Source organism: Neophocaena asiaeorientalis, unplaced genomic scaffold (genome assembly GCF_003031525.2).
Source record: "Neophocaena asiaeorientalis asiaeorientalis breed wild unplaced genomic scaffold, Neophocaena_asiaeorientalis_V1.1 scaffold2, whole genome shotgun sequence".
NCBI classification, from domain to species: domain Eukaryota; kingdom Metazoa; phylum Chordata; class Mammalia; order Artiodactyla; family Phocoenidae; genus Neophocaena; species Neophocaena asiaeorientalis.
This window is the reverse complement of record NW_020172182.1, coordinates 281,797-297,439: the sequence shown is the minus strand read 5'-3', so window position 1 is coordinate 297,439 and position 15,643 is coordinate 281,797. Positions and strand designations below refer to the sequence as shown.

General features: G+C 37.3%; 1 protein-coding gene across 1 annotated transcript in view; it reads right to left on the bottom strand.

The window, feature by feature from the left end:
* ADAM10 (ADAM metallopeptidase domain 10) overlaps positions 1-15,643 on the bottom strand; it is a 107,932-nt gene that overhangs the window by 77,203 nt on the left and 15,086 nt on the right. The window contains exon 2 of the mRNA XM_024761258.1: positions 1,718-1,868. Coding sequence (XP_024617026.1) covers positions 1,718-1,868 — 151 coding nt within the window. The remainder of the gene's footprint in view (positions 1-1,717; positions 1,869-15,643) is intronic.

Below are 15,643 nucleotides of genomic sequence, written 5' to 3'. Positions count from 1 at the left end.
TTTTAAATTTTATTTATTTATTTATTTTTGGCTGTGTTGAGTCTTCGTTTCTATGCGAGGGCTTTCGCTAGTTGCGGCGAGCAGGGCCCACTCTTCATCGCGGTGCGCGGGCCTCTCACTGTCGCGGCCTCTCGTTGTGGAGCGCAGGCTCCAGACGCGCAGGCTCAGTAGTTGTGGCTCACGGGCCCAGTTGCCCCGCGGCATGTGGGATCTTCCCGGACCAGGACTCGAACCCGTGTCCCCTGCATTGGCAGGCGGATTCTTAACCACTGCGCCACCAGGGAAGCCCCATAGCAGTTCTTATTATCTGATTTTTTTCATCCATTAAAATCTTTCTTGAGTGTCTATAAGGGCAAATAGCAGACACTAAATAGTAGCATGTGTCTGCCTGTGAGGAAGAAAAACCAGTTACAGAAAAATAAACAAGAAATGCACCCATGAAAAGGAAGAGATACTGAACCAATGCTAAAGGCACAGGTAAGTAATTTAAAGGTTCAGAGGAAGGTGTAAATAAAGCTTCAAAGAAGTAGAACTTGAATTGTGTATTAAAAGATGATCAGAATTTAAGATAAATAGTACAGGAAACAAACTGTACATGGTATATTCAGCAATGAGAAGCTCATTCTGAACGAAACAGGCACAATATGGGGAAGTGGAACAAAGTAAGTTTAGAATAGACTTGAGTTAATTTACAAAGAATCTTGAAAGCCCAGTTAAGAAATCTGGCTAACAATCATTAATTGAAGACTTTAGAGCAATAAGCTGACATGAAAAAGGAAGCATTTAAGGAAGAGTCATCTTGTAGCAGTACATAGTATAGCTTTAATGATAAATGGAATGGAAGCTGGGAAACCTATTAGGAGGCGAATAATAAATCAGGGTTACAACTGTAGAAAAAGTACAAAAGGAATAGACTTATTCATTACAGCAGGCAAGGCAGAGAATCTGACAAAGAATACTTGAAGATTTTGTATCTGAGTACTCCTAATAGACAAAGAAAAAAATAATACGGGGTCTTGAATCAGCCAGGTCCAGGTAAAATCTGTACTACGTAACTTTAAAGAAGTTATTTCACTTCTGTGAGTCTTAGTTTCCTTGGATATAAAAAGATTTACCTTGTTTGGGTGTAGAGAGATCAAAAAAGAAAATGCATATAAAGCATCCTGTACCTGGAACACAACAGGACTAAATAAATGTGATTTTTTTTTTTTACCTCTCTCCCTTGGCTCCCTGTTCTTTATTCCTTAACAATTCTGTCTGAGAATTAAGCAGTACAGTAGGTCATCTGTCTACAAGTTGTCATTTTAGAGCTGATAAAATTGAGTTAATGAGAAATTAAATGACTTACTTAAGAGCCTACAACTAGCTATCTTCACTCTCGGCACCAGAGAACAGACACATAGGCCATAAAACACATAAAATGAGCTGAACCACAAACATAGACTGTTCTTTAAAGACACATCCTCTGATAATACAACAGAGGATCTGATTCATAAACCTAAAAACATTTAAATGTGATTGTTTCCTTAACAACATAAAAAGGGCAATCCATTTTAAAAGAAAACATTTTTTAATGTATACACCAAATTTCAGTGTAGGCTGAATTTCCAAATGGGGACCTTTCCATTAGAGAAGGAAATTAAGGGTATAAATTTCTTCTCTTAATATAGATTGAATACATGGGAACTTCAGACACAGTCAGCATAAATTTACTCACCTTCCATGAGCATGGAAATCTAGACGTAAAAACTGGTCCTCATGTGAAACCGCTCTTTTGGCACGCTGGTGTTTTTGGTGTAATGAATCCACATCATAAGATAATCCTTCATAATGTCTAATGTATTTATTTAAAGGATTTCCATACTGACCTATAAAAAATAAACAATTTAAATTAATGTCATCTTGTGGCCCATTCTAGTTCTAATATGATTCCATGATTATTCAAATATCTATAAATATGAAACTGTTTCACTAATCCTAGTACTTTATTTTCATATACTTTTTTTTTTTTTGGCTATGCCGTGTGGCATGCAGGATATGAGTTCCCCCACCAGGGATCGAATCTGTGCCCCCTGCAGTGGAAGCATGGAGTCTTAACCACTGGACTGCCAGGGAAGTCCCTAAAAACGTATTATAATGGGAATTTTAACCAAACACACAAGTTTTGATGTTAGCCGTAGGTTTGTCTAGGATGTCCTTTATCAGGTTGACAAAGTTATCTTCTATTAATACTTTGCTGATAAAAACTATCAGGAAGAGGTGTTGACTTTTGTCACCCACTCTTTCTGCACCTGTTAAGATGATTATAATAGATAACCAACAAGGACCTACTGTATAGCACAGGGAATTATACCTATAAGGGAAAAGAATCTGAAAAAATACACATATATAAAATATGTATAAATGAATCACTTTGCTGTACACCTGAAACTAACACAACATTGTAAATCAACTATACTGCAATAAAAATAAGTGAATAAAATTTTAAAGAGATGATTATATGGTTCTTTCTTTTTAGTTTATTAATATGGAAAATTAATTAACTGATTTTCATGGGCAGAGGAACTAAACAGACACTTCTCCAAAGAAGACATACAGATGGCCAACAGACACATGAAAAGATGCTCAACGTCATTAATTATTACAGAAGTGCAAATCAAAACTACAATGAGGTACTACCTCACACCAGTCAGAATGGCCATCATTAAAAAGTCTACAAATAATAAATGCTGGAGAGGGTGTGGAGAAAAAGGAACCCTCCTACACTATTGGTAGGAGTGTAATTTGGTGCAGCCACCATGGAGAGCAGTATGGAGGTTCCTCAAAAAACTAAAAATAGAGTTACCATACGATCCAGCAATCTTACTCCTGGGTATACATCTGTACAAAACTATATTTCAAAATGATACATGCAGGCTTCCCTGGTGGCACAGTGGTTAAGAATCCGCCTGCCAATGCAGGGGACACGGGTTCAAGCCCTGGTCCAGGAAGATCCCACATGCTGCAGAGCAACTAAGCCCATGTTCCACAACTACCGAGCCTGCACTCTACAGCCCGTGAGCCACAGCTACCAAGCCCTCATGCTACAACTATTGGAGTCCGTGCGCCTAGAGCCCGTGCTCCACAACAAGATAAGCCACCACAATGAGAAGCCCACACACTGCAATTAAGAGTAGCCCCCACTCACCACAACTAGAGAAAGCCCACATGCAGCAACGAAGACCCAATGCAGCCAAAAATAAATTAAATAAATTAAATTAAATTTTAAAAAAAGATACATGCACCCCCTATGTTCATAGCAGCACTATTCACAATGGCCAAGACATGGAAACAACCTAAATGTTCATCAACAAATGAATGGGTAAAGAAGATGTGGTACATATATACAACGGACTACAACTCAGCCATAAAAAAAGAACAAAATAATGCCATTTGGAGCAACATGGATGGAACTAGAGAATATCATACTAAGTGAAGTAAGTCAGCAAGAGAAAGGTAAATACCATATGGTATCACTTATATGTGGAATCTAAAATATGACACAAATGAACTTATCTGCAAAACAGAATAGACTCACAGACATAGAGAACAAACTTGTGGTTGCCACATGTGGGAATGGAGGGGGGTGGAGTGGGAGTTTGGGGTTAGCAGATGCAAACTATTACACAGAGAACAGATAAACAACAAGGTCCTCCTGTATAGCACAGGGAACTATATTCAATATCCTGTGATAAACCATAATGGAAAAGAATAAAAAAAGAATGTATATGTGTGTGTGTGTGTGTATATATATATATATATATATATATATGTATAACTGAATCACTTTGCTGTATAGCAGAAATTAACACAACATTGCAAATCAACTATACTTCAATTTTTTAAAAATTGTTCATTTTCTAATGTTAAACCAACCTTGCATTACTGATATAAATCCCACTTGAATATAGTATATTATGCTTTATAATACTGTTGGATTCAATTTGCTATAATTTTGTTTAGAATTTTTGTTATCTATGTTCATGAGAGACAATGGTCTGTAGTTTTCTTGGACTGTCTTTGTCAAGTTTTGGTATCAGTATAAAAAAAAAGACCTTGAAAGTATTACCACTTCTTCAATTTTCTAGACAAATGTATGTAGAATTGGTATTATTTCCTCCTTAAATGTTTGATAGAATTCACCAGTGAAGCCATCTTGGCCTGGAATTTTCTTTGTGAAAGGTTATTAATGACATCAATTTGATATATAAACAGCTATTCTGGTTATCTACTTCTTGAGTGACCTTTGGTAAGAATTTGTCCATTTTACCTAAGGTGTTGAAGTTATGGAGATAAAGCTGTTCATAATATTCCCTCATTATGTTTTTTATATCTTTTGAAACTATAGTGATGTTACCTCCCTCATTCCTGATATTCATAATCTGTATCTTCACTCTTTGGTCCTGATCAGGATAGCTAGATATATACTGATTTTACTGATCTTCTCAAGAACCAATGTGTAATTCCTTTGATTTTCCTTATTTTTCTGCTTTCTATTTTTTTTTTACTTTGATCTTTCTTTCTTTCCTTCTGCTTACTTTGAGTTTAATCACTCTTCTTTTTTTAGTAAAGACCATTGATTTAAGACTTTTCTTTTCTAATCCAGGTATTTAGTACTATAAATGTTCCCTTAATACTGCTTTAGCAACATCCCACAGATTCTGTTATGCTGTGTTACCATTTTCATTCTGTTCAACATACTTTCTAATTTCCTTTTTGATTTCTTCTATGATTCATGTGCTATTTAGAAGTCTGTTATTTAGATTCTAAATATGGGGAATTTTTCAGTTATCTTTCTGTTACTGACTTCTAATTTAATTCTACTATACCCAGAGAACATACTTTGTATGACATCAATCCTTTTAAATACATTGAGACTTATTTTATGACCAAGAATTTGGTCTATCCTTGCAATGTTTCATGCACACTTGAAAAGAATGTATATTCTGCTGTTAATGGATGAGTGTTCTAGAAATGTCAATCTCTGCACTTATTGACTACAGTGTTTTATAAATGTCAACCAGGTCAACTGGCTGACAGTGTTGTTCAAGTCTTCTATACCCTTCATGATTTTCTATCTACCTGTTCTATAATCGAGAGAAAGGTATTGAAATCTCTGTCTGTAATTATGACTTTTTCTATTTCTCCTTGCAGTTCTCTGCTTAATTGATTTTTTGTTGTTGTTCTTTTTGTAAATTTATTTATTTTATTTATTTTTGGCTGCATTGGGTCTTCGTTACTGCACCTGGGCTTTCTCTAGTTGTGGTGAGCAGGGGCTACTCTTCGCTGCAGTGCATGGGCTTCTCATTGTCATGGCTTCTCTTGTTGCGGAGCACGGGCTCTAGGCACGCAGGCTTCAGTAGTTGTGGCTCGTGGGCTCTAGAGCTCAGGCTCAGTAGTTGGGGTGCTCAGGCTTAGCTGCTCCACAGCATGTGGGATCTTCACGGACCAGGGATCAAACCCGTGTCCCCTGCATTGGCAGGCGGATTCCCAACCACTGCGCCATGAGGGAAGCCCTGCTTAATTGATTGTTGAAGTTCTATTATTACACGCATAAATGTCAAAGATTATTATGTATTATGCCTTTTGGATTAATTCACTCCTTTATCAATTATCAAATGATCTTCTTTATTCTTTGTAATATTATATGTTCTAAAATCTACTTTGTCTGATATTAATACAGCACTCCTTTTTTTCTTTTTTTGACTGGCATGATATCTCTTTTCCATCCTTTTATTTTTAATCTCTTTGTGCCTACGTACTTAATGTGAGTTCACAGTAGGCAGCATAGAGCTGGGTCTTGCCTTTTTGTCCAATCTGATAATCTCTGCCTTTTAATTGGAGTGTTTGGATCATTTACATTTAAAGTAGTTACTAATGTGGTTAGGTTTAAGTCTATCATCTTGCTATTTATTTCTGTTTGTCCCATCTTTTCTCTGCTCCCTTCTCCTTTATTGGGACTAATTAGTTTTTTATGATTCTGTTTTTACCTCTTCACTAGCTTATTAGCAAAACTCTCTGTTTGGTTATTTTAGTGGTTGCTTTAGGGCTTATAAGTATACATCTTTAACTTAGCCTACCTTCAAATGATATTATAACACTTCAGGTATAAGAACCTGACATTACTATACTTTCACTTCTTTCCTCCTGGTCTTTAGACTATTGTCATCATATACTTTACTTACTTGTCTCTTATAAAGCCCATAATATATTGTTATTGTTTTGGTTTAAACAGACAATTATCTTTTAAAGAGATTTAGGTAACAAGGAAAAAAATCTCTATTTCTCATTTTCAGGGTTCTTCATTCCTTCATGTTGATCCATATTTCTATCTGGTATCATTTTCCTTCTACCTAGATAACTTCCTCTAAAATTTCTTCTGCTGGTGAAGAGCTCTTCCAGATATTGGATGTCTCAAAGTCTTTATTTTTGTCTTCATTTTTGAAGATATTTTCACTGGCACAGAATTCCAGGTCGCCAAGTTCGTATTTTTTCTTTAAATATTTTAAAAACCTTGCTCCACTCTCTTTTCACCCATATTCCTTCTGACAAGAAATCTGTCATCCTTACCATTGCTCCTCTGAATATAATGTGTCTTTTCCCTCCCTAGTGCTTTTAAGACTTTCCTTTTTAATACTGGTTTTGAGCAATTTGATTCTGATGTGCTTTGGTTTCTTCATATTTACTGAGCTTTAGTTTCAGTAAACTCCTTGGGTCTGTGGGTTTACAATTTTTCAACTCTTACTTCTTCAATTTTTTTCACTCTCCCCACCCCCACCCACCCAAGGACTCCAGTTACAAGTATATTAGGTCACTCAAATTCTTCCCACAGCCCACTGTTGGGTTTTTTCATATTTATCAAAAATTCTTTTTTTCCCCTGTTTCATTTTGAATAGTTTCTACTGCTGTCTTCTAGTTCAATAATATTCTGTAATGTCTAACCTGTTGTTAATGCCATCTGGTGTGCTTTCCATTGAAAACACTGTAGTTTTTATCTGCAGAAGTTAGATTTCCGTCTGTTTTATTTATACCTTTTAGGTCTCTATTTAACTTATTAAACATATGAAATACAGTTGTAATAACTCTTTTAATGTTCTTGTCTGCTAATTCTAATGCCCATGACAGTTATGGATTGGTTCCAATTGACTGCTTATTCTTCTCATTACAGATTGTGCTTTCCTGCTTCATTGCATGTCTCATAATCTTTCACTGAATAGATGGCAGACACTGTGAATTTCACCTTGTAGGGGCTGGACATTTTTTATATTCTTATAAATATTCTTAGGCTTTGTTACAGGACAAAGTAAAGGTAGTTAGAAAGTTTGACCCTTTTGGCTCTTGCCTTTATGATTTGTTACATGGGTCTGGAGCAGGGTTCAGTGTAGGGCTAATTTTATTCCCTACCACTGGGGCAAGACATATCCGAGTACTCTATGCAATGCTCCACAAATCATGGCATGAGTTTTTCCCACCTGGCCGGTAAGAACAAGTACTATTTCCTGCACTATGTGAACATAGGGCACTGTTTCTTACTGGCCTCAGGTAATTTCCTCACGTATACACACTGATCAATACTCTGCCAAACACTCCAGGGGAAGCCTCTGCAGATTTCAGGGATTCTCTCTCTATGTAGCGCCCTTCATTCTGATGTTGTCTGCAAACTCTAGCTGCTTTGGTCCCATTCCACCTCAACTCAGAGTTTGTTCGTCTCCACCTAGGTTCCCTCTTGTAGCACAAATGAATTGCAGATGGAAATTCGTTCCAGGCAGAAAGCTAGAACAATCATAGGTCTCGCTTCATTTGTTTCCCCTCTCTTGGGGATCTTGTCCTTCACCACTTGGTGACCAGCGTACTAAAAACCATTGCTTCTCGCCTAATGTATTGCATAAAGCCTAAATGTTCCATCACTAAATTTTCTGTTTATGCAGTCAGTTGCTTGTCATTATATGGTTAAGGATACAAACTCTGAAGTCATCTGGGTTTAAGTTCTGGAGACTGCACAACAAGGTAAATATACTTAATACTACTGAACTGTACACCAGAAATGGCTAAGATAGTAAATTTTATGGCAAGCATTTTCTTATTAGAATAAAAAAATTCTCTGGGTTTGAATCCCATTACCTTCATTTATTAGCTTGTTTCCCTGATCAAGTGGAAAACTCAACTTCATTTTCCCACCCTTAAAACAGAGAGAAGTAAGGATCCCTGGTGGCGCAGTGGTTGAGAGTCCGCCTGCCGATGCAGGGGACACGGGTTCGTGCCCCGGTCCGGGAGGATCCCACATGCTGCGGAGCATCTGGGCCCGTGAGCCATGCCACTGAGCCTGCGCGTCCGGAGCCTGTGCTCCGCAACGGGAGAGGCCACAACAGTGAGAGGCCCGCATACCGCAAAAAAAAAAAAAGAAAGAAAAACACAGAGAAGTAGAATACCTCTTTTTTAAGGCTGTTACAATGATTAAATGATTTAAGCCATGTGTGGCAATCAGCAAAGTGCCTACCATACAGTGAAAGCTCAGTAAATTTTTCATAGTCATCACCATCTCCTCCATTTCCTCCACTTCCTTTTTTGCCTTCTCTCACACTTGTCTTTGAGACCTATATACACAAATTGAGGCCATACATTCAGGAATAAAGACAGAACTAGGTTTGAATTCTGACATTTCCTCACCATAACTACATGATCTGGGTAATTATTAAATTTTTTTAAAATCTCAGGGTTTTTTTTTTTGTCTGTAAAATAGAGACAAAAGTAAATAACTTAAATGCAAGTAAACTGCTTAGCACAAAGCCTAGCATGAAAAGACCATTCAATTTAAAATACTGAGTCGCTGGTGGGAATGTAAATTGATAGAGCTACTATGGAGAACAGTATGGAGGTTCCTTAAAAAACTAAAAATAGAATTACCATATGACCCAGCAATCCCACTACTGGGCATATACCCAGAGAAAACCATTAATTCAAAAAGACACATGCACCCCAATGTTCATTGCAGCACTATTTACAATAGCCAGGTCATGGAAGCAACCTAAATGCCCATCAACAGATGAATGGATAAAGAAGATGTGGTACATATACACAATGGAATATTACTCAGCCATAATAAAGGAACGAAATTGAGTCATTTGTAGAGACGTGGATGGACCTGAAGACTATCATACAGGAGTGAAGTCAGAAAGAGAAAAACACATATCGTATATTAACACATATATGTGGAACCTAGAAAAATGGTACAGATGAACTGGTTTGCAGGGCAGATATTGAGACACAGATGTAGAGAGCAAACATATGGACACCAAGCGGGGAAAGTGGCAGGGGATGGGGATGGTGGTGTGATGAATTGGGCGATTGGAACTGACATGTATACACTGATGTGTATAAAATGGATGACTAATAAGAACCTGCTGTATAAAAAAATAAATAAATAAAATAAAATTGACTCCTAAAAAATAATAATAATAAAATAAAATAAAATACTGAGTCACTTCACCATACTCTTGAATGCACTGCTCTCAAGAGAGGTGACAGAAATGGAGTCTGAAACTAGAATCCAAAGCTATCTTACAACTAGCATAGAAAATATAGTGAACCCAAGGCATAAGAGAAAATAAAACCTCCCAGTATGGAAATTCTAAAAATCAGGACTCAATAATGGAATTATATATTGTACCAATGCATCTTCCATATTCCTTAAAAATATCTTTGAGTCTATATGTGGCTTTTTAAAAATACCTCACACAAGATAAAATATCAAGAAAAAATCAAGAATGGGGAAGTTGTACTAAGGAACTTCACTCCTTTTTCGGCACCAAAAAGTCAACTTTTTAAGTCACAATGCAGATAAAGCATTTTGCCACTTCTGATAACTTAAAACAGTAACTATGGCTGTTCTGGTGAAGCACATGTGATAACGGCTCAATTATCTGAATGGATGTAACACTTCTGGGAGAGTTATTAAACAAAGTCATCTCTTCTCTGTGCCACACACAAAGGAATTTTATGAAGCAACATAATGTTTACCTTCACTTACAAAGGATCTGAGTGATGACTTTCAGAATCTTTATAACTGAGATAAAACATAATTCACTGGGTTTAAATGGGAAAGTTAAAAACGCTACCCAGGGACATACAGTTAACAAGTCCACTTCAGTATCAGCTTCTACAAAAGACCTATGTTTCTTTGTTAACTGTGCCTAAATATCAGTATTTATGATATGGTCACAGTAATACTTTAAAAATTATTGAAGAAAATGTATTAAATGAGGGAATTCCCTGGTGGTCCAGTGGTTAGGACTCAGCACTTTAACTGCTCAGGCCTGGGTTCACTCCCTGGTCGGGAAGCTAAGATCCCACAATCCACGTGGTGCGGCCAAAAAAAAAAATGTATTAAATGAAACTGTATTATGCAGTTTCTCCCTCCAATACTTAATGAAACAATGGGAAAACCATGGGAAAAAACAACTATAAAAAGCAGCCCACCCTCCCACATTAAAAAAAAATCCTCAAGAACTAAAACCAAGTAAGAAATGGATATAACTAGTGTGTGTTAGGGCTAGCTGATACGGACTCATGAGTGCCAATTCTCTTCTCAACTGTGTTCAGTGACATGTTGGTAGCTTAAAATCAGCCATGGGTAGAGTACTCATGCTACTGAAATTAGAAATGGCTACAAATCAGAGGATTTCTTTTTCTTGTTTTCAAGAGAACCAGTGTACTAAAACAACACTGGGTATAACCTAATGGTATAATCTTTCAAAGAAGCAGCCAAGGAAATAAACAGAATACTCTAATGAGAAAGTGTCAAAGCATAGCACACTGAACTCAGATGCTGCCCCTAACCCTCATAAGCCATACAATTCACTTTTTAAAAAAATCTCAAGAGAACAGAGCCCTGGAATTCTCAAAAAGGTTGTATGTGGTCATGAGTCCTGACTGCACAAAAGTAGATAAAACACAAATTCTATCACAGAAAAAAAATGACAGAACAAAGAAGAACCATACCACCATGAACATGTCGAAACATACCAGAGCAAAAATAATGAAAAAAAAAAAAAAAGCAAAAGAGAAAAAAACCCAACTGAGAAGGGAAACAAAAAACACTTAGAAACAATACGGGACAAACTGGAATCAATCAGTCTTAGATGATATTAAGGAATTCTTGTTAATTTTCTTCAATACAACAACACTGTGGTAATATAGTAGGAGAATAATCTGAATTTGGGGAGATGTACTTTGAAGTACTTAAGAGTAAAATGACACGCATAATTTTCACTGAGGTGATTCAGAGTGGGACAAAAAAGAAAAAGGACACAACTGCTATCAGTTTCCACTTCTGACTATAATGGAGTAAGAGGAACTAAATTTAACCTACCACCACAAACATTCAGAAAACTTGACAAAATACATTGGAGGATAAACAAATGAGATAAGATCTACAATTGGCCCAACTTAACTACCCAGAGGCAGTTTCAGGTCAATATGCAGGGTAGAGGAACCCAAACAGAGCCTGCTGGTCTTGCTGAATTGAGGAGCCATGTATCTGAGTTCTGGGAGGCATTTAGAATTTGTGGATCAGAGTGCCAAAGAAAAGGAAGCTAACAGAAAAGGAGCTCAGAGATCTAAAGAAGGGTCCCCTTACATGTTTGGCAGATTCATATCTGATCATGTGAGAGAATCAACTATCCCAGGCCAAAAAAATAAACCACAAAAAGAGTAAGCAGAACAATCTTAGAAGTTTATATTGAAAGGGCTGGGAAGTGTTCATATTCCCACCATCCAGAGAAGAAAGACCTGTAATATATGGAGCATTGGGTAGAGCCCTCAGGAATACATCACCTTATTTACGGGGCAAAATTAGCCATAGACTAAAGGCTGTTTGGGACCCACTCTAACAAAGCTTAAAGGCCATCTTCCAAAGGACTCAACTGATTCCAAGTAGTTTAATTGTACACCAAAAAATATCTGACAGTGTTTAAAGGCAAGACAAAAATCAAACACACACAAAAAAGTAAAAATCAAGAATGATCTGCATCCAATCAAAAATTACCATGCATGTAAAGAATCAGAAAAATGTCTTTTTCTCATATTACTGGAGAAAAAAATCAGATATTAGAAACAGAGACTATAGAGATGATGGAATTAACATACAAAGAAATTAAAAGTTATCATGGGCTAACAGCTGAAAACTAGGGACAAAAAAACCCTTAAAATCAGCTGGTGGGTTAGGACCAAAGGAGCTACAGAAAAAGACACATTACATACAGAGCAACAAAGGTATAAATGACAGCATAACTACATAAGACAGAAGATAATTCAGCAACATGTTTAAAGTACTACAAAAAAAACCCTGTCAACCTAAGATTCCATACCCAATAAAAATATCTTTCATAAATGAAGATGAACTAAAAAAAAGGTAAAATGAACCCTTTTTCAGACATCAAAGCTGACAATTATCACCAGTAGACCTGCATTACAAGAAATGTTAAAGGAAGTTTTTCAGGCAGAAGGAATATACCAGCTGGAAACCTGTGCTGACACAAACCTGTGTTGACACAGGAACAATGACTATAATGAAAAAATAAAAAAGATTTCTTCTCTCAAGGCTCAGCGGCCATGGCTCACGGGCCTAGCCGCTCCGCGGCATGTGGGATCTTCCCGGACCAGGGCACGAACCCGTGTCCCCTGCATCGGCAGGCAGACTCTCAACCACTGCGCCACCAGGGAAGCCCTTCTCTCATTCTTTAATCTCTTTCAAAATTAAGTGATTGTGTTCAAGAAACACAATGTACTATGGCATTTATGACACACATGGAATTAAAATGTATGATAATACAGCACAATGGAGGAGAGGAGAAATGAAAGTACACTATAAATGAAGTGGTATTTTATTTAAAGGTATACATTTTTAAGTTACAGGTGTATGCTGTACACCCTAGGAACAACCTCTAAAAATATATACTAAGCAGGTATATCACATAAGCCAATATCAGAGATAAAATGAAATCATTTTTTAAAGCAAATTAATCCCAAAGAATATAGAAAAAGAGGAGTAAAAAGGACTATGAACAGATAGAACTAACAGAAAACAAACAGTAAGATGGTAGTTTTAAACTCGATCTTATCAATAATTACATTAAAAGTTAATGATTTAAACATAATTAAATGAAAATCATTTTCTTATTTTTCAAGAAAGAAAATGTTAATACATGCTGTCTAAAAGATACTTCAACAAAAATAAAGATGAGTTAAAGTAAAAAGAATAGGGGGCTTCCCTGGTGGTGCAGTGGTTGAGAGTCTGCCTGCCGATGCAGGGGACACGGGTTCGTGCCCCGGTCCGGGAAGATCCCACATGCCACGGAGCGGCTGGGCCTGTGAGCCATGGCCACTGAGCCTGTGCGTCTGGAGCCTGTGCTCCGCAACGGGCGAGCCACAACAGTGAGAGGCCTGTGTACCGCGAAAAAAAAAAAGGGAGAAGTTATACCATCCAAACCCTAATCCAAGAAAGCTGGAGTGCCTACAGTATTATTAAAGTAAGCTTTAAAACAAACAAACCAAAGGAAAAAAAAAAAAAGAGGGATTAAAAAAAGACATTTCAGGGGCTTCCCTGATGGCGCAGTGGTTAAGAATCCGCCTGCCGGTGCAGGGGACATGGGTTCGAGCCCTGGTCCAGGAAGATCCCACATGCCGCGGAGCAACTAAGCCCATGTGCCACAACTACTGAGCCTGCACTCTAGAGCCTGTGAGCCACAACTACTGAGCCTGCGTGCCACAACTACTGAAGCCCGTACACCTAAAGCCCATGCTCCGCAACGAGAAGCCACCACAGTGAGAAGCCCGCGCACCACAACAAGGAGTAGTCCCTACTCTCCACAACTAGAGAAAGACCGTGTGCAGCAACGAAGACCCAATTTAGCCAAAAATAAATAAAATAAATACATTTTTTTAAAAAGGACATTTCATAACCCATCGAAAGAACGTAACAATCCTAAATGTGCATCACGTAACAGAGCTTAAAGTATGTGAAGAAAGAGCTGATGGGGGACTTCCCTGGTGGTCCAGTGGGTAGGACTCCCCTCTCCCAGTGCAGGGAGCCCAGGTTCAATCCCTGGTTGGGGAACTAGATCCCGCATGCATGCCGCAACTAAGAGTTCGCATGCCGCAACCAAGAAAAAAAAAGAAAAAAAAAATCCCGCAGGCTGCGGCTGGAGATCCCACATGCCTCAACGAAGATCCCGCGGGCCACAACTAAGACCTGGCACAGCCTAAATAAATATTTTTTTTAAAAAAAGAACGAGGAATACAATTTTTTAAAAATTAAAAATGCCGACAGAGCTGAAAGTAGACAAATCTGTAAATTATAGTTGGAAATCATGAACATTCCTCACTGAACAAGTAGACAAAAAATAAGGACTGAACACTATCAAACAACTTGACCTGATTAACGTTTACAAAATAGTCCACCCAACAATAGAGTATATATTCTTTTCACAGGCACATGGAGTATTCACCAAGATAGACCTTAATTCTAAGCCATAAAGCATGTTTCCATAAATTTTAAAAGACTGAAATCAGAGAGTATGTTTTCTGACTACAGTGCAATTAAATCAATAGGAGATACTTGGAAAATTTCCCAAATATTGAGAACTTAACACACTTCGAAATAGCCCTTGGGTCAAAGAAGAAATCAAATGGGAAATCAGGATTCTGAATTGACTACAAAGAGCACAAGGGAACTTTACTGGTTAGTGTAAATGTTCTATATTATTATTATTATTATTATGTTGGTGGTGGTTAAACAACTATATACCTTGCTCAAAATTAACTGCTGAATTTTATTGTATGGAAATTATACCTCAATAAAGCTAATTAAAATTTTTTTAAAGAAAAATGGTGAGTCAAAGTGGTAAGCATATGGGTATTTGGCCTTTCTTTTACTCTTCCCTAAGTTATACACTTTTTCAAAAAAAAAAAAATCCAGAATCTAAAACAAAGACAATTCAAAATAGTCCAGCTTGTCCTCCCTTCAGGAAAATAAATAAAATCAACATTCTACTCACCTCCAAGAAACTATTAAGCATCCTATAATGACTCATTTTTCAGAAGTATATTTTTGTTAATAGGATAGACATAAGTAGTAAAAGTTGGGGGGATATAAAAGAGTAAATGACAACCAGTGATCCCAACATGCAAATGGCTACACAGGAAACCTGACCCAGAACTTACAGATTTTTCCATAAACACTAAAGCATTCTCCATTATGATCTTAATCAATTCCCATACTTCTGATACAATAGTCTATTACCTGAAGTAATATTCTACTACTTGACAATAATACTGGAACCCTCCCCATTTTATCTTCCTTAAGATTATCCAGGTATCCCAAGCAGCAGCAGTACACACCATAATTACCCCAAAAATACCTTGTGAAAAACACCAACACTGTCCTGCCTCTCCAATCCCACTTTTGTACCAGAAACACAACCTTAAAACAACTAGGGAAAAATCTGTCATAACAGTCTGAAAGATGCACACTGCTGGCAAAACTTCAGCAAGCATACATGTCTGCTCAGTTCAGAATCCAGGTCTCCAGTGATGCTTCTGATTAGAG